This window comes from Aphis gossypii, chromosome 1, assembly GCF_020184175.1.
Source record: "Aphis gossypii isolate Hap1 chromosome 1, ASM2018417v2, whole genome shotgun sequence".
Taxonomy (NCBI): Eukaryota; Metazoa; Arthropoda; class Insecta; order Hemiptera; family Aphididae; genus Aphis; species Aphis gossypii.
In genome coordinates this window covers 36461966-36482788 of record NC_065530.1, presented here as the reverse complement: position 1 = coordinate 36482788, position 20823 = coordinate 36461966, and the positions used below count along the sequence as shown (strand labels likewise).

At 22.4% G+C, this 20823-nt stretch overlaps 1 protein-coding gene across 1 annotated transcript in view; it reads left to right on the top strand.

Moving 5' to 3' along the window:
• The window catches only part of LOC114124990 (prolactin-releasing peptide receptor), a 98831-nt gene that overhangs the window by 58321 nt on the left and 19687 nt on the right, over window positions 1-20823 (top strand). Inside the window, 1 exon segment of the mRNA XM_027988457.2 lies at window positions 7804-7914. Within this exon segment, the coding sequence (XP_027844258.2) occupies window positions 7804-7914 (111 nt within the window).

Sequence of the window (20823 nt, the reverse complement as noted above, 5' to 3'; positions counted from 1 at the left end):
AAAAAAAAAAAATTATTTTAATGATAAATCACTATACTGCTGTTTGTTATAATTTCACTGAATATGAATGTAATTGTGTGGCACAGTAATGTATATTTTATTAATAACTTTTTTAGAACAACTCGAAATACATTTTTATTATAAGAATGGTTATTTCAATTAATGTGGTGAGTAGTCATGTACATTATCCATAATATTAAATGATAAATGTTTTCTTTTTTCTTTTTTGGTATTTCATTTTTATACCCGTTAGTTTTTAATTTGTTTTAAACATAAATTATTACGATATACATTAAACACCGTCAGACTTATGATATGTGGTACTCAAGAAATTATGAACTAAAAGTATTTACTAGTATAACATGGGTAGCTAGTGATTTTTTTGGATTTTCTCTTTATACTGGTACTTACGTAATTATATATAATATTGTATATTATACACATAGGTCATAGGATATTTTTTTTATTTTACATATATTTTTAAATAAACATTGTTTTATTATTCATGATAAAAAATAACAACACAATATTTGTTATTAAACATATACTCGTATATATTATACACATTGTATATTGTATATTTTAAAAGTTCATAACTTCAAAACTACGATAGAATTGAATTTCATAATACAACACGAAATACATTTGACTTGAATGAGTAAATAAGCGTGAAAGTTTTCATTTCAATTGTTATAATAGTTGAACATTAAATTAATGATTAATTAAATACATTTTCAGTGAATATTAAATAAAATGATAAATAAATTAAATAGATAGTATTAACTATTAATTATAGTGATCAATTTTCGTGCAGTATAACATAATATTTTGCAGTAAGATATAATATTTAGGAAGTAAATATGGATATTGGATATACGTCGTTATATGTCAATAACTGTATTTAAACTGGTTTATTTGAAACATGAATTAATAAATTATTAGAACTTTAGTTTTAAACATTCATAATTTTTTTCATTTAGCTTAGAATTTGGTTTTTGTTTAACTTAATAGCATACGTAATGGAAATTCAAAATTCAAAATTAAACTTATATTTTTTTTAAGGGAAAGTCAGATACTATATCATTCATGGTTTAACTACTGAAAATGTTTATACAACATAAATACAAATGTAATAGATATAATATACGTATAATTGTACATAAATTACTCTACTGAATAGTCAGCCCTTGATATTTGCTTATATTTTGCTATTTACTATTTGCTTATTATGTTGTACTAGAAAATGTAATAAATATTATTTGTATTATATAATAATAATAATAATAGATTTAATAATATTGATGTATAATAATACAGCCAATTTAATAAATAACTATTTAAAAAATCATTTTTAGCTTAAATAAGTTTCGTTATTACATTTTTTATTTGTTTAGTTTTAATTACTTATTTAAATTAGTTAATTTAGTTAGATAAAATAAATTAAGTATGTAGGTACACATCGAATACAATATAAATATTTAGTTCATCTTGAAAAATAATAAATATATTTTTGTTTCTTAAAATTATTTTCATTTTAAACTTTGGATAATATGAAGAAAAAAACGATTTTTCTAATAATTTTAAAATTTCCATTAGATCAGTCTAATGGTTTAACCATTAACCAGTTTAACCAAAATTTTATATGTAAATGACATTGAAATATATATATTCATCATAGGTAATAGAGATCGGGCGTAATCCAAAAATCTGTTGGCTAAATTCCAACTACATTTAGGCATTTTGTGTGAATAATAAAATCATTTCTATGTATAATTTGAAAAACGAAAAATAGAAAAATAAGTATATTGAATTTTGAGTCATATAATTTAGTGATTATAAAAAATTAAATGATTACATTTATAATATATATATAATATACATATAATAAATCAAACATATACAAATAAAATCTCATTTAATTATATCCATCAAATATCTAAATATTACATAATATATTTTGCATCGATAATTTTCTATTTAAATTAGATAATAAAAAAGAAGTAGGAAAACGGTATAAACGGTTACCATTTGCTGTATAATAGGTGTCGAATCGATCACTGTTACAGTGATCATTATAATAATGAATGTGTTAAATTTGAATTTAATGTTATATCATTATATATAAAAAACGATTCTAAACGAAGACGGTCTTTTAGCAAATACCACTAAGTACCTATATAGTATATATTGTAAGTAATTTAGTTTTTGATATTACTATTATAGTAATAATTTATTTTACTATTATAATAATATAATAGGTTTAATCAATTTTTATCGAAACATAGCATTTTAAAAAAGTTATTGTGTATTTAGAACTATAAAATATAATTATATAATTATAATTTTAAATAGCTTAAATAAAAACATATATTGAATTTTAAATTAAAATTTAAAATGTCCATAAATTACTCAAAAAAGTAAAAAAAAAAAAAACTTAAAAGTTAGCGTAAGAAATGATAGTAATATAATTATAATATTTTTCCTTAATTAATTTTTGGTTTTTTCAAATGTTTTGAAAGTATTGGGAATTTTTAACTTTTGACCATCTAAAATACTATACAGCTACTATAAATTACCCTTATAGTTGAAACTCGAAGCATTTTTACTGCTTAAAAAGGTGTCGATAAGTAAAAAAATAAAATCATAATTATAAAACCAATACATTCATCAATTTGGTCGAAATTTAAAAAGTTAAATTTTAAGAATTTTAGTATTTATATATTTATATATATACATGATTCACTGATAACATTTTTTAAATCTAAAGTAAATAGTTTAAAGCTAAAGATAAAACTAACTTAAAAGGTTAGGTGTTTGAATGATATTATGATGTGCATTGAAGAAAATGTATATTATTTATATTCAAGCAATGATAAATTATTATTATTGTTTAAATATAAACAACGATTCATTCCATTGTACCATTGTTAAATTGTTGTGAATATTACACCTTTTAATGGTTGAATAGTGAATAATAAAAAAAAAAATTTAATTCTGTTAAGAACCTAAAAATTATTTTAAAGGTCTTTATTTATTAAATTTGAATGTATGTTTACGTTTTCATCTTTTCAATGACGGTAAAATTATCTCGAATAAATGTAATTAAATTTTTTTTTTGTTATGATTAGTATAAAAAAAAAACACGAAATTCTTTTTAATTTGGAAGTAGGTATATAATTCTATCCATTAGTTTTAAACACGGTAAAAATAATGTTAATGACTTTCATCTCATCTTCTTCATATAAATAATGAATTCTTAATCGCTTAATCGTAATCGAGAGAAGGGTTTTCTGATCAGATATTTTTTAAGAACAAGGTAACTAATTTCTAATAATATATTTATATTGCTATTAAAGTTATTTATTTTACTGTTAGTAATACGGTAAGTTGAATTAAATACAAATTGTTTAACAGAAATCACTCAAAATATAAAATACTATATTATGGTTTGCATAACAAAATACCTATAAAATCTCTAAGTACTCAAAATGTTTTTTTTTTTTTTATCATTTATGTGATTGATGTTTGACCTCTAAAATAAATTCCATTTAATTAATAAAACTGCGTGCATGCATTTCCATTATTGTACACAAAATACATATAACCAACCTATTAAATTTACATAAAAAAAAAAATAATAAACCTTATGCGCGATGTACACAATTCTATTTTAAATTATCTAAATATAAAAAAAGAAGTAAAATAGAACACATTTTTCGAGTGTGTATCGTACCATTTTGAGTGTGTTAGAAACTCAATTTTAAACAAAATTGATTAAAATACTTTTATCCATAGAGATAAATGTAAAGAGCTTATAACAATATGCAACGCCAAAACATTAATTGAATTTTAAATGTGTAGTTTGTTATATTACCGTTTACCGTGTTTATTTACTTATTTATTATTAAAGTACTTATGGTTAATTTTCTTTTAGCAAACATTTTTTATAAAGTTTATCGAAGTATCTTTTTTTAACACTTATATGTGAGTGACACTTGTGTCACATGACGCACAAAGTACTCTTTGATGGCCATCTCTGATATATAAATGCATTCATCATTTACATAATATAGTAGGAGTCATTGTAATAAAATATCGGCTAAAAATGTTTTTCTATGAAGATTTTTTAAAGATCATTACTTATTACGTTTATGAAAATTCACGAGCAATTACAAATTGCTTAATTTATTTTAAGGTTATTCATTTTTGTAGGAGTTTTATTATTAATCTACACAAAGATACTTGACGTATTGTAGCAATTATAATTTATATTATTTTGATATGAAATTTAAACTTTTTAAGAAAGTTATTTAGATCACAGTTAATTTACCACAGTATTAATTCGATTTGTTTCGTTTTTAAAATTATGTTTAACCGACCTGATGCAGTTCAGTCTTCGTCGTAATAAGTTTTAGTATATATATATTTTTATTTTTAAGCGTTCTTAAGTCTAAGTATTACTTTGAATATAACTAAAACTTAATTCAATAAATTTCTTAAATAATAATTTTAAATTTTAGTACAATTTTGTTTTAAAAACGTAAATACTAAAATCATTATAGTTAAGCAAAATGTACTTATTCACTGAAAAAAGAAACAAAGAGGTTCTACTCTTAAGATATAACATGAAAACTTTTGTTGTTTTATTTTACTGAACTGTATTACAATTTTACAGGTTATTAACTCGTAGAGCGTGATGGGTATTTCCAAAAATGTGTTTAATTTACACCAAAACTTAAATTTAGTAATTTATAAAATTAAAATAATAGTAGGAAATGTATCGTCAAGTTAACGTGATTAAAATATCCATTAAAAATGTAAGTAAAAATAAACAAAACATTTTTAAATATAATTTTAATATAAAAAAACTCATTTACATAACAAAAACTATTTAATTTGTTTCAATGTATCATTGTTTCTAAAACTAACTAATGGGTAACGTTTTATTTTCATGGGATCATAATAAAATTTTTGTAATATTTCTTAATATGATTACAATTAAATTCCACATTGGATACTTTTTTACAAAATTGTACAAATATGTAGTTTTAAATAGATTAAATAAATAACAAAATAAATTAATTTATACGACTATGTGGAAATTAATAGAATGTCACACCTCGTGTCTCTCATGTCTCAGTCATAAAACATACAACATAAGTCATAGACGGTTTGAGTTCAATCGTTCCAAGTTTGTACTGTTAGCTTTAATATTAGAGTGAAGTGACCATCACCAAATTTCTTTCATTCATTAATTGTTATATTTTATTTTTAATCAAGTTATGAGAAATTTTATATTTTTTTTGGCTTATACTCGATAAGAATTAAAAGATCGTAAAAACTAATGAGAGGAATTTAATAATATTTTTACCTTTAAATTTGATTATAGATCATTTAATTCTAATCAAACAAAAAATTAGCACTGATTAAAACAATTATTTTAAAAATAATTTATCATTCATGAACATTTTTTAACAACATTTTTAAGTTTGCATCATTCTACAATTTGTAAGTCTTATCTGGCCTATTTTAATTTCATATTACAAATAATATATTTACAATTAAACATTATTGTATTATAGTAATACATTTTTAACAACAATTTATGTTTAAATATTTTACAAAATATTATTTTATTTTATTTTCTAAAATACGGTACGACCTTATGATACAAGAATGAATAGAATATAGATTATAGATTTATTATTTTATACATATATGTATGTATCAATGTATCAATTATATTAAATGAAAATATCTATTTCATACTAAACACTAATAAATAATGTATTCATGTATGTACGAATGCGGGATAATTTAATAGGTGTCGAAAACAGAGATCGTCCCGAAATTCGAAATACATACAATGCATTAATCATTTTCTAGAATGATAGTGTACCGCCGTAAACGCGTACACTGGATTTTACAGATATCTCATGCACGGTTGACTAACTATGTTGTAATAATATTATATTGATGAGGGCAACTTACACTTGCAGCTTGGAAATAAATAAATAATTGTTGTTTAGTATGTCACTACAAGCATCAAACCAATCTGTGGTTAATATCAAGTATACTGTTGTAGATAAATTGAATTATATACACGTTGTTTATTTTATTTAAACACATTAGTGCTAATCCACTGTATATTAAATGTATGCAACAATGATTTGAACTCGAATTTACAAAAAAAATGGGAGGAAAACTCTATTCTATTGTTAAGTTATAAGTTATACATAATATAGTAATTTATTATAAAACGTATTTATGTTATAGTGATAAGAAGTTAAAAAGTTTTGGTAAATGCCTAGTCTGCTGTATTAAATATCTCAAAAACAAGTTAGTAACTTAAATGGACAGCATTAGTTTTAAAAATGTACTTGATCAAAATTAAAAAAAAGTATGAAGTTGAATAAAATAACCGTAAACAGGCACACGGCAATGGGGTATGATAAAATATAATTATCAAAAATCTACTACATAAATTAATTTGATAAGTTTATATTAAATTCAGAAAATTATTTATTAAATATTTACAAAAAAAATTTGCTGCAATTCATTTTTGCAAAATGTATGAGCAATATAAACCTAACTATGTCATATAGAATGTACTATAACCTGTGAAGTTCCAAATTTTCGAATTAGTAATAATTACTGAAGGTAAAATCAATTATATTAGTATAATATTTCCCTTCGTATTTTGAAGATATTTTGTTCAATGATATTGTGGTGTCATAGACTGGTAGGTTAAGTTAATTTTTAGTTTTCGGCATATTACTTTATAAAATACTTAATACCTTTTTTTAAATAAGCTCCTTACGATTCTTTTATTTATAACCTGGTATAAATATATGAATACAGGTCACAGCAGGGCTCTAAACAGTCTAAACTATTAAATTGGTCACTACTCTTTAAAATTACTCTAGCATTATTAAATTTATTACTATAAAGTATAATGAAAATGAAAAATTTCGTTTTTTTTTAATTGCTTATACATGGAAAATCTGAAATTTTCTCTATTTGAAGTAAATATAGTGTCCATTTAAATTACGTTAAAATCGGAATAAATGTACATAAATAAACCAAAAATGTTTTGATCTGAGTTAAAATTTTTATAAGGCTTATAAATTATCAGCCAAATTTATATTCAAAAATAATGTAACAAAGTTAATCTTAGAAATATAGCTATAAATATTAAAGCATGTACCACACAATTCATATACTTGAAGTAAGATGGCAGATACTGAAATGTGATAACCAATTGAAAAGTATAAATATATGAGTCCTACTGGTGTATTATCAGCCAAAGATATAATAATTATGTGTATGTCAGTTAATGATATACACTGTATATACAAAATTAAACATAAAATTTGGATTTAATTGGTCACTATTTTGATGGAAACAATTTGTCATAAATTTTAGAAATATATTAATATATACGCAAACAAGTGTATTAAGTCTTAAGTTTTAAGCAATTTCAAATTAAATTATATTGTGCATGCTCTTATTTATCAAAATATTTTATAAAAATTGTATTTACTCTCCTAATGAAAAATAAAATAAAAATTGTTTTCAATTCTAAGTTAAATATATGTATTATCTTAACTGTGTTATTATTTTGTCCAATGGAAACTAGTGCATTCATATCTATATAATTTTCATTCATAAAATAAATTTACTCGAAGATATTATTTTGTCTGCTAAATATATTATTTCATACACGGTGTATGTAATGCAGAATAAAAAAAAAAAATTGTGCATAATTTGACATTGTATCATTGTTTGTTTATTTATTTTCAGATATTTGGTTCCGTTAGTGTCTATGGGCTACCTTTACTCAAAAATGTCAGAAATTCTGCGCGACTTGATGAATCTTCCCGCTGTATTTTATTCTCAAGATTTAACACCAAGGTTAGTAATATTAATACTTAATATATTATGTAATATATGATTATTATCATGGGAGTAGTCTGTGTACATTTCGATGATATTTTTGATAACAATATTTTTTCCTGTATTGACTAGGTATTATGTACAAATATAAAATGACTTTACTAAACACATAATTAGTTTTATAGATATTATCTTTTTTTCGTTTTCTTCTCTTTATTCTTCTTATTTTTATAAATTTTATAACTCAAATTTCTTCCATATTAACCTTAATAATATACATATTACTTCTAAAAGTATTCATCATTTATTTGTAAAATTCATTTTTTATAATGTTTAGTTTTGTTTATATTCCTATGGATTGCCCACTACCGATCTATGAGTCTCATCTTATGGCTATTAATTCTGTTAATTGAACAAATCTTTGATATGGTTTGATCTTTTTTGTGATTCCTGTATCTTGGTGATAAATTTAGGTACTTTTAATTTTTAATTTCAATTCATTAATATACCGTATTCCTGATTTTTTTGCCTTCCGAAATTACTTTTAGTTAAATAATTTGGCCAAGTAACTTAACAAACTTCTTAATAGGTTTGTTTACAAACGTTTAAACACTATTGTACCTACCTTCTAATCTCTACCACATTCTTTTGGCACTGAAATTTTTAGCGGACAATCGATCCTCTCTATAATGAATATTTCTTGGTATTTTATGATACTCCATGCAATTATTGTGTATAGAAATATATTTTTCTGCAATTCACAGATTAAAACTTTTCAGTAAATGTGGTCAAATATTTTATTGATATTTTTAAATATAATAAATTAATATTATATTATTATAAGTATATTTTCTTCAATTTTACTACCTACTTAAGCTCTTGCTAAAATAGTTCATAAGAAAAGAAAACTTTTCATTTTTTAATATTCATTGCATTAACTATAAACTATACTTAATTTTTCAGAACAGGAAATAATTTTAAACAATAAAGCTTGTATATAAAATCATAATTTCAATATCAATCTACATTTTAATTTTTGTAGTTAATAATTATTAATTTATAATAACAAAATAAAAAATAAAAAATTCTATAAAATATTAATATATTAAATATTATATAATATATACAAATAAATATTAAAAATTTAAGAATATTTTTTAAATTCAAATTGTAGAAATAAGTAATAAGTAATAATATTTTTCACACATGTTTAATTATGTTTACCTCTTTAAAATGTATAATAAACCAAATAAAAAATGTTTATTTATAGTTATAATCATAAAGACTATCTAAATTGTACCGAAATAATACTTATTATGGTTGTTAAGAACTCAATTTTAATAACGATAAAAAAATTCAATTGGTAAAAAAACTCGGTGAAATACACGTAATTTTTTTTTTTTATTCATAAAATTTTATCTAAATCACATCTTTAGTAGTATATATTGCTGGATTATTTACATTAACGGTAATATTTAAAAATTAGTAGGTTTGGTATAGATTATTTGATCGCCTGGTTATTTTAAAAGTGTTGAAACAAAATATGATTTGTTCAATGTGTTACACGTAAATTTTTCACGGGTTAACGAGTAATAAGATTTTTAAATGAAAATTAATTTAAATTAAAAAGTATTTCGCTCAAAAAATAGCATTGAACAACAAAAGAATAATAGTTGTTTCTTTGTAGTGCGATAAATAATTATATTAACATGTTTGAAATTAATTAATTTAATGCATTAGTAATACTTCATAATGATAAACAATAATGGATTTAAGTGTAAAAATCGTAAAAAAATTGTATCTGTGTTAAGTAACAAATTAAAAGTTATTCGCTTTATACATTGCTGATAAAAGTAATTCCTATTTATATTGTACATTCTAACAGTTTTTGTAATAAAAAAAACCTGAGTTACTTTTGAGAAAAAAATTGCAAGACTGTTTTGACATTTCTATTTTTGTTAAAATAAAATGTGTTAACTGAAAACGTCTTTTAATGATAATAATAATTCTTATAACAAATTTGTGTATTTTATTTTAAATTAAATTATCAATGGATGAGAACAGTAGTCGCTATATTATTATGTATAAAAAAATGTATAAAACATTAAATCATGTTGCTCGTTTCTAAAGTAAATTTATTATTACTGTAAGGATTTGAACATTTTTATTCATTTTTACTTCTTCGAATAAAATGTCTCTATTGTATACGTAACATGATTTTATTACTACCTATATTTTACCAGATTTTAGAAATCATCTCTCATTTAACAAAAACACTCAATTCACTGAACTAACCAAATTTATAAATGTAACTAATTTAATTTAAATAATTGAAGGTAATCTTAAACGATGTCAATAATATAGTTTTATTGGCTAATAACCAAGTAGATGAACCTTAAATATGTAAATAACTAAAAAAATCATATTTTAAGACCTACCAATTTATTGTATGACTAAATTTGCTTATTACGTTTACAGAGCAATACAATAGTTATATTTTTTTGTTCATAAAAATAATAATAACTGTTTATTATTCTTCAGTCTTTAAGCATTTATTTGTTTTTATAAAATGTAATCAACTTCACACCTTATGGCTCTTGTTACTGATCTATTATAATATTATAAAATAAAAATAATTTCAATTTTTTTTTTTAGTTTATGAGTAAGTATTACTGTATTAGAACAATTCAATAAACAAATAATTGAGTTTACTATTGTCACTCATTTTAAAAAATAATTCAGTTTTTTGTATTCTGGTCACGTTCACATGATAAGTATCGTACTTAAGTTAATAAGATACGTAATATCAGTTTTCCAAACACAATTATAATACATTTATATAGCTACATAAAACCAATATATTCATGAATATTTAATGCATTAAAAATAAGTTATAGAAAATTGATTTTTACATATTTATTATAATCATATGAAAAATTTTATGTATTTATTGTTCGTATTTCAATATCATAAAAAAATATTTTTAAATATTTTAATTATTATTTATTCTATCTATTATTCATTAAAAACTTGGTCTAAATGAAATATGTTTGAAATATTGTTTTTTTTTTTAATAAAAGAAACATTTTTAAGTTTTGCTAATTTTTCTATCTTTTTGAGATTTTTTAGTAAATATAGTTACACCTTACACTAACCTATCGTAAAGGTTTTCTTTAAAAACATGTAATTATATTTTTTTTATGAGGAGCTGTATTAGAGTGAAATGATGCCTGTCTAATAACTATTAGAATAATAATTAATATTAATTTCTCTATTAAAATGCTATTATCACTTTTATATCACAATTTAAAAAGTATGAATTATTAAATGAAATTGTTAAGCCACTTAAACATTTATCTTAATATTGTGTATCTATCTAGTGTATCGTCTCTTATTAAGTTAAATAAATAAACTTGTGTCATGTTTAAAGTAGGTACCTACTTGTGAGTTTCATATTTCTGTTATTTCGTCTGAACTTTTGAAATATCTACATTATTTTAGTCTTTCCGTTACTTATATTTATAACTATTTTATTATTATACTTATTTTCATTACTATGATTAAACTAATTTTATTCCTATATAGTGCATTTGTTCAAATTCAAATTAATATATAAAAATATTACGTAATTTATTCAATGAGAACCACCTTTTTTTTTTTTTTTTTACAATTAATTGATAATCAAATTATTTTTTTGAAAATGTTCAATGTTTATGCATCTAAATCAAAGTACGAACTAGTGGTTTTTGAGTTATTCAATACCTATGATTAGAATCCTAACTGATTTGTTATTTTTAAATCTTAAAATAATAAATTATTATAAAAGTAAATTACCGACTTAATGTTAAATTTTGTTACTTATTAAATCATTTTTTGTTTTAAATTTAGTATTGTATGAATATATCTTATGCATAATACAACATAATGAATTAATAATTTTTATGCTGAAGAAAATACATTTTTTTTCACTATTTTTGTGATGATTAATTGCAAAGTTAAATTTAATAGAATAATAAATAAAATTTTAACTCAAAAATATAATGCACATTTTATGTATAACTTATTTTTAGTACCTAATCCTTTTGTAATTATTAATATTATTAAAACTCTCTTAATATGTTTTAAGTAAAACGAATATATTTCATAATCTTCATAATAAAATTGTGTCACATTCACTTTTAAGTTCCTATCAAATGCTTTTTATAAAATATCATATTGTTATAAACCTAAAATTGAAAGATCATCAACCATAAAAACTTCATAATTAAATTGAAAGTTTTTTGTCTATATAATACATTTTATAGATGTCATTATAACTCGAAAAATACCTATTTGAGTTATTTAATGATTTTTTAACTTTTTGATATTTAGCTATAGGTACTAATAGATACCTATTACTATGCATTCTTTGAGCAGAATTTTGAATTGTTTTCTTCAAAGTAATATTATAATATGTAAATTGTAATTTGAAATCATAAAAATAACATTTGTGTACGGTTTTAGATTAGTAATTAAGTAATTGTTCGACCAATTTGCTATTAATGTTTGATTATAAAGACGTAATTTATATTGAGATAAGAAACTTTTGAATCGTTGTAATTGCTGTGACTGTTGTATTTTAAAAGCACCGATATAAAAATTAATAAACAGTTTTAATGGATTAAGCAGTTTACATAATATATATCTCATATCAACATAGGTATTATTACATATTTATTGGCTATAGCGTGATCAAGATTTACTTTGTGCGTTCATTCAAATTATACCTACATATCATATTCATGATATTTACAATTCTTGCCTTATATTTTTTGTTTTGGATGTTTCGTTTGGCTTGTTGGATATTTAAATGTTTTCAAAAAAATATCAAAACTTATTTGATATATTTTATTATTATTAATATGAGCTTTAATTCAGCAACAATAGTTTATTTACCATTTATCAGGACCACGCATATAATAATATGGTTATCATATGTAGTACGTACGTCATGATTGTGTGATACACAATGTACACACACATGTTTCTATAATGGTGTAATATATATACATATACATTGACTAATACCAATATGGACCAATAATACCATTTGGATTCTCCTAAAGGGTTTAAAAGTAATTTATTCCTGCAATATATGTCTTATTTCTATTGAGGGTTTTATTGCAAACTATTTGAATGTTTACGACATACAGGCTGGATTACGAAAACTGTATTACTTTTTGGTGTTGTTTATGTTGTGCAAATAGTATATGAATTATATAGATTTGAATATTTCTTTGGATATTTTCATATAGTTCTAGAAAAATAAAGGTAAGTTGTTAATGTTGGTTTTGTGAAAATAATATAACTTAGGTTTTTAACTTAATGGAATTATCCCTTTATTTTATGTGCCTCCCAAAAAAAGACCTCGTGAATTATTATAATTTCTTCACAGTTTTTCCGCATTGACCCTTTTTACATTTTACCACATGCCTTTTTGGCATTCTTTATGTGCGAAATTGCCATCACTTACATGTTTTATTCATCGTATTCTTAAAGACATAGAATAAACATTTCTAAATACGTTATGGAATTACTCAAGTACCTACCTATCTTCAATAATAACTGGAATTATTGTGAACGTTTGTATTTTTTTAATTTTAATCGTATAAAATTGAGTTATTTTAAAGATATTTGCATGTGATATTATTGTCAGTACAACCAATTATATTTACTGATCTTATAAGTGAAAATAAAATAATATAAAAATTAGAATCTAAATTTTGAATTGCAATATAACATCGGTCTAATATAGTAGTGATTATTGCTGTAAATAGTGTTTATGTTTTTTCTACCATTTTATACGAACTCATAAATTAGTAATAGTTTATTTGTACAAAAGATCGGAGTTAGCTGAATTATTAATCCATCCTGTACTTTATTATAAATACATGTTTTTTAAATCATTATACTATAATGTATTATATATACAGAGTAATTTACCAAGAATCGTATCCATTTATTTCTTCGATAATGAAATAATTTAAATTATGATTTTTTTAAATTTTTAAATATACTTAAAGACTTTTATTTTAATGAATTGTTGAAAGAGATTTTCAAGAATGTCTAGTGGTGATATAAACTTTTGTTGATCAAATAAGAACAACAGTTTTTTCTGTACCTATAGTCATATTTTTGAGTTGTAAAAATGCTTCTATATTCAACTTTGAGGGTGGTAGCGTTTTTCTAGTATTTTCAAACTTAAGGATTCTCCTATGTGGCGGTATAAACTTCTTTTTTTTTAAATGAGTATCACCTTTTTTTATTGTAAATGTATGAGCCAAGTTTAAAAGATTTAAGGGCTATGATGATAATTTGAAAAATGTAATACCTTTTATTCATTCATTTATTTTGTTCTGAAACCGACAATGTAGCGAGAGTAACTTTTACATTATTTCCGCGACGACGTCATCGTTTATTATGCAAATATGTAATAATATACAAACATACATCTCAATCTCTCAAGATACCGCTACAGTATTACTAGGTGTTCTGAATTACTATGGTGGTATACTTTATTCTTTCAAAACATTATGGTTTAAGACTTGTTGTCTTCTTCTCCTTTGTCACCGTTTTCAAGAGCCGGTATTTCCACCTACACGCTTATTTTGTGTTAAGTTGATTTAATTTAGCCAATATCTAATTAGTATTATTATATTAACTTTTTATAATTTCTAAAATTTGCTAGAGCACCATAATATGAGTATACTAGAGTAAGTTTTTTTATTTTTTATGTATACAACCATTATTATTTATTATGGACTATGATTCTTTAGTATGTAAGTGTATAACTTTTGTACATCAAAAACTACTCCTTAAAATTTTGATTTAGATCCACTTATATTTTAATAAAAATCACTTACTCGTAACAATTTTTAGGTAAAATTGCGGTTTTCATTAAAAAAATATACATATATTTATTTGTTTCACTTCATAATATTTCATAAATTATAAAAAATATTTAAGTATTTGAAGAATAATTTTGGAATATAATTGAAAATACTGAAAATTTAAATTCAAATTAATTCATTATTAAAGGGTTACTACGGTCGTACTACTGTATTAATTACAAAATTGAATACATTGCATTTCATGCAAATTATACACGATCGTATCTATTCTTATATTTAAATTTCAACAATTTTCACCCTGTAAACAAAATCGCTTAAATCAAACATTTACTTAGAGTTCATATTATAAACTCGGTTTTTAAAATAGCTTGATAATAAACATAATAAACATCATTATAACCTTAATAAATAGTAATATCTGAACTGCGTATAAAAATATAAATAAAATTTAAATAATTTTATTTATGGCATTCACATCGTATAATATCTATGTAAAATGTTCGATCCGGTATTCTCTACGTAACCTGTAGTTAAGCTAAGTTACACAACAATATATATATTTTTTGAAGATATCTTTTTATAACAGTTTAAAAAATATTTAACATTTGCTATCGTACAATCAAAAAAAACATTATTCAATAATATAGTTTTATCACTTATTATTATATATTACTCATAATTTATTTGATATATATTATAAATATTAATCAATATTAATTAATTAAATCGTGTATAAGAAATTATGCACATGAACATCTTTATAGAAGTACAAATACGTATTTGTCATTTATTTTTCGTTTATAAATTTAAAATGTAGTTTGAGGTGTTTAATAATTTTTAAGTTTATTACGGAATTGTTTTTTTTAAATAATTGTCGACACAATGACAGAGGATATTATCAGTGCTTTCAAAATAAAGTTCGTTAAATCTCTGTCTATAGTTGACATTGACGTTGACGACATTATTTTTTTAATATTTTCTATGAATATCTTGTCCTTAAATTACGTATATAGGTACCTCTATAGTATATTTTTTTGGTTATCATTAAATTATTTTATGATTATATAACTTAGAATTAATATTTTTATTAAAAAAAAAAAGATTAAAAATTAATCTCTAAAACATTATTATAACTGCAGTTATTAATTTTACAATAAATTATAAACTTTTATAATGGTAAATACGCCCATCAGTTTATAAGCTGATTTAGTATATAATATACTAAATTCGTTATTTTAATAAATACATAAATACAATTTACACACTATCTAAATTCTAAAGGCGTATTTCTATTTTATTCATAATTTATTTGTATTTGGTAAATGGTTATCTAGAAATAGTCGTGACATGAATATTGGACACATTATCTCAAAACGACTTGGTTCATAGTTTGATTATTAGAATAATATAGAAAATAAAAATAGATGTGAATAAAAGTTCTAATATCTAAAAATATCACTTTCATAAAAAAATACTAATGATCATTCTTTATTTTGAAGTTTACTCTCTATATCAAAACAATAAAATAGTGATTAAATTTACACTTTTTATTATAAATTTCATGGTAAAATTATAAAAAATCTGTCCATTTCTCAATAAAATCTCTTCAGAAATTCTCGTTATAGATTAAATGCGATGTTGTGACTTCGTTTAGTATTGTTTGTAATCGTGTTAATTTTGTGAATCAATATTGAAGTATTACTAATGAGTATGTGCGAGTTCTTGACTGTATTTTTTGATCAAATATTTTTATGACGCATTTATGTATATCTATAGCTGGATTTGTATAATCGTAAATTAATTACAAATAAAAGTACAAATTTAGAAAAAAATGTTTTGTATTGAAAAAAAGTTATTTTATAAATAGTAACAACTTAAACTGTTTGGTATACCTCAATACGAATATATTAAATTATATTCTATAGATTGTTTACTTAAATTAAATTCAATACACAATGGTATTGTGTTTCTTTTAAGTAATGTATATTTTATTAAACTTTGTCGTTTTCAACTACCGACTGTGGTAGAATAAAACAAACACTTCCGTATATGTTTATAAATTGTCTATATCAACAACAGTGATTTCCTACAAAAGACGAAAAAATAAATATATCCCTAATATGTGTTTTAATTGCCTGTACTAGCCTATCTGTAGTATAATCATGGAAAATTTACTTCACGAGTGTCACTATCGTATGACTACGCATAATCTACCCTAATAAATACGAATTGTCTAGAATGTAGTTTTCAGATAAGTTACGCATTTATTAAGATACTACAATTTTATTTTGTCCAGTGCGTAATTTGTAAAATTTCGATTCGATCCATTACATATTACTGTTGTCCTTTTATTTGCTTTAAACCTTTTCCATCTCACCGTTTGTATTAACTTAATAAAAATAAACCTTTTATTCGATTAAATCGGCACTATCCTTTATTTTGGCTACTATAAACAAGAAGAATTCGCAATTGATTTTATATTTGAACTTGTAGACTGGATATCAACAATTTCACATGAATAGACGAAACATTTTTCACGTTAATCTGTAACAATTCGTGTTTAAAACATTAGAAATATTGTTTTATTTTTACTATATATTATCCGATGAATTACATGATTTAATAATATTTTAGCATATTGTGTAAGCTTGTAAATTTCTACAGTAATAATAAAATGTACTATAGACATTATCTAAATATTGTGAGTTAATGCCCTTAATCATAAAATAGAAAATTATGACCAGTGATAATGATTAAAACATTAATTAATACAACATTATATTATGTATATATTGTAAAATATTCTTAGAAATTAAATTTACTAATGATAAAATTTGAACTACCTAAATGTCGATTACCACATTGCAGAACTGCGCAATTTAAAAATTATAGATTTTTTAGAAGATACAAAAAACAATTGATTCGATTACAAAATTGTAAGAATTGTCTAGATAATACGTTTTTTTCTTCGAATTAACAAACATTGGGAATTTCACGATGCTGTGTGTCAACTAATCCTTTGCCTTGTAATTGAATAAACTAAAATAACTAAAACTATAATCACTGAAATATATGTGTTAAATTTGAACTCATTCATAAATCAGTTTGTCAGTATATGTTTCTAAGGATATCAAATTTTATTTAGTAAATATTTATATATAAAATACACATATTATACCATATAATATATATATTATTACTTAATTTTTTATGACTAGATTTTATTAACTTATAAGTCTATATCAGCTACGTAACGTAGAACGCCGAAAATAGCTTAAAAATAATCTAAACAATTTTAAAATTGCATTGTGTGACAACGAAAAATAAATTTTGAATCACAATAATAAAGTCGTTTAAATATCCAATTTTATTAGCCTTATGTTTACATACATGGATTTTTCACTCTAGCTATTTTAGAAACAAAAGTTAATTTAAAACTAAATTTTCTTTTTTTTTTAAGTAACTCTTTTAATTAGGAACTTAAACTTAACATGTTTTGTGAGTATGACTGCCCTTAAGGCATTTTACCTTCAACTACTCTCCAAAAACAATTTTTTTAAATTAATGTAGATTACATACACGAACACAACCATCGTTAACTATAATGAACAGAAAGTTGTCGCTTCCTCTAAACAGACCCCTACGCACGATAGAAAAAACCCATTAGTTTCGCTGATTAAAAATATAAATCAAAACATTTAAAAACCATACAACAATCTAATAAGGAAAGCATTAATAATGATTTAGATACAGACAAATATTTCAATCAAAACTGTACTTCGGTCATTTTACTCAAATCATGCATATAAGCACCTAAATTCAGCAGGATTATCATCACTATCGAAAACAATTAAAATAACTACACATATACACATACAATTGTCTACTTCTAATAAACCTGAAACTTTAATTAATAAAATAACAACGTGGAAATGGAAACAAAAATGGTTAATGAAACCACTACAAAACTTACTCTTCCATAATATTCGTTAAAAATATAATAATAGATAACCAATAATTTTGCGAAAAAAAAGAAATCAAACTGAAATCAAACGAAAACCTAACCAAATGAAAACTTAGTACGACTATCAAGCTATATGTACCTATTACTATAAATCGTTTACTCATTTTATTATTAAGGTTCTTGTATGGATTATAAATAAAGTTATATTTATAAGAAATCAATATGGATTTTCAACAAAATTTGAGCACAAAATAAATTATTTTTCAATTACCTACAATTTACAACAAATAAATTATTTCGATTTTGTCGAAATCTGGCTTAACGTAAAAATGCCCAATTTTTCAATTTTTCTCTGTTATTTTTTAAAGTATTGTGAATTTTGTTGACCTCCTAAAGTATTAACTATAGTAACTATACAATGTTTTACCACATACCACCCTTGGAGTTAAATAACGAAACAAGAACAACTTCCGTCATTATAAAATCAATACATTTATCATTCTGCTCAAAATCTAAAATATAGTGATGGTAATTGTTAGTTTTGGATATGATATATTATAATATTATGATATTACAATAAATTATCTAAATGCCATGTAATTTATATTATAAGTTAAAGGACTTGTTTGTTGGCAAGATGACCATTCTTCAGTCTTGTTCTAGTGATTGATTAAACTTAAGAGATATGGTTTTCATTTCTAGTGTTTCAGTTTGTTAGTGTTTAACGAGAAGACACTCGACGGTTAATTTATTGTACTCCGTAAACTATGTCTAATTTCTAAATTTTTACCAAATGTAAATTTATTGTATAAAACCAATGTCGTAATATTGTTTAGGTATTTTATAAGTTACAAAATTGATTAGTAAGAAAGAGTTTTACGTTGACCATATCTTGGTCATTTGTTTAACATAAAATTATTTTATTATTATAATTTATTGGCCATACAAATGTATAACGATGAAATTTAAAAGTTTAGTCATAATAGTATATACTCAGTAACATAATAATTATTGCTGTACAAAATCCGTAAACAACTATTTGTTAACGAGTAACGAGTAACAACTAACGAATAATATCATACCAACTTAGTGACTTTACAGCAAGGGAAAGTTTTCTATATTCCTTGAAAATATTAATTACTTATTTTAATGAGAATTGACACAGTGATAAGTAAATATCTGATATTTATAATTCTTGTTGCTATTTTATTAAAGTTCCTTTGTAGCTTATGCTAATTATTCTTTTACTTAGCCTTATTTATTTATTATAAATTGAATTTTTTTTAAATATTATAAATTATGTTCTGTTTCCTGTCATCAACTCTATAATTCGTTTATAGATTTTTCTGTTCTTCGATTACTTATAACAAATATAGGTAATCGCTATAGTAAACTGGCAACTTGAATTATTTATAATTACATTGTAATAAACTAAATTATGTATAATATTATTATTAAAATATATTAATTATTGGTTATTGCCGTTTTATTAAATATTATTTGAACATTGAGTAAAAGTTTAAAATTAAATGATATTATTTTAAAACTATAACTTTAATACTCACAAATCAGTGAATATTACGGTAGTTTGTACTAGACTATGTATAAATTATAATAAGTAATAATATCAAACATTATAAAAACGGTTCTAAATCAAGATATATTTAAATAAATCTCAATAAAAACAAATTGTTTAAAAAAAAAACTAAAACATATAAATACATTTTTTTTTATTATTTGTAGTGTTTAACAATGTGTATACAAGTTATAATAAGAATAAAATATAGTTAATGTTATATTATCTAAATATTTATATCTTACTTAGTAAAAAAACTCGTTAATGTCAATTATTGTTTGATAGACAGTTTCTGCAGGACTATAATCTAGTATTTTTGAAAAACTTTTATTTGAATTATCATGGATGTTTTTGAAGGTAAAACTAATGAGAATTATGGATTTATATTGTTTTTGTAAGTAGTTTATTGATACATTTTGTGAAAAGTATGATGAAAAGGGTTTGAGGTAATTTATTTATAGGGTATAAGACGAGTGGATATAGGTCTATAACATTGG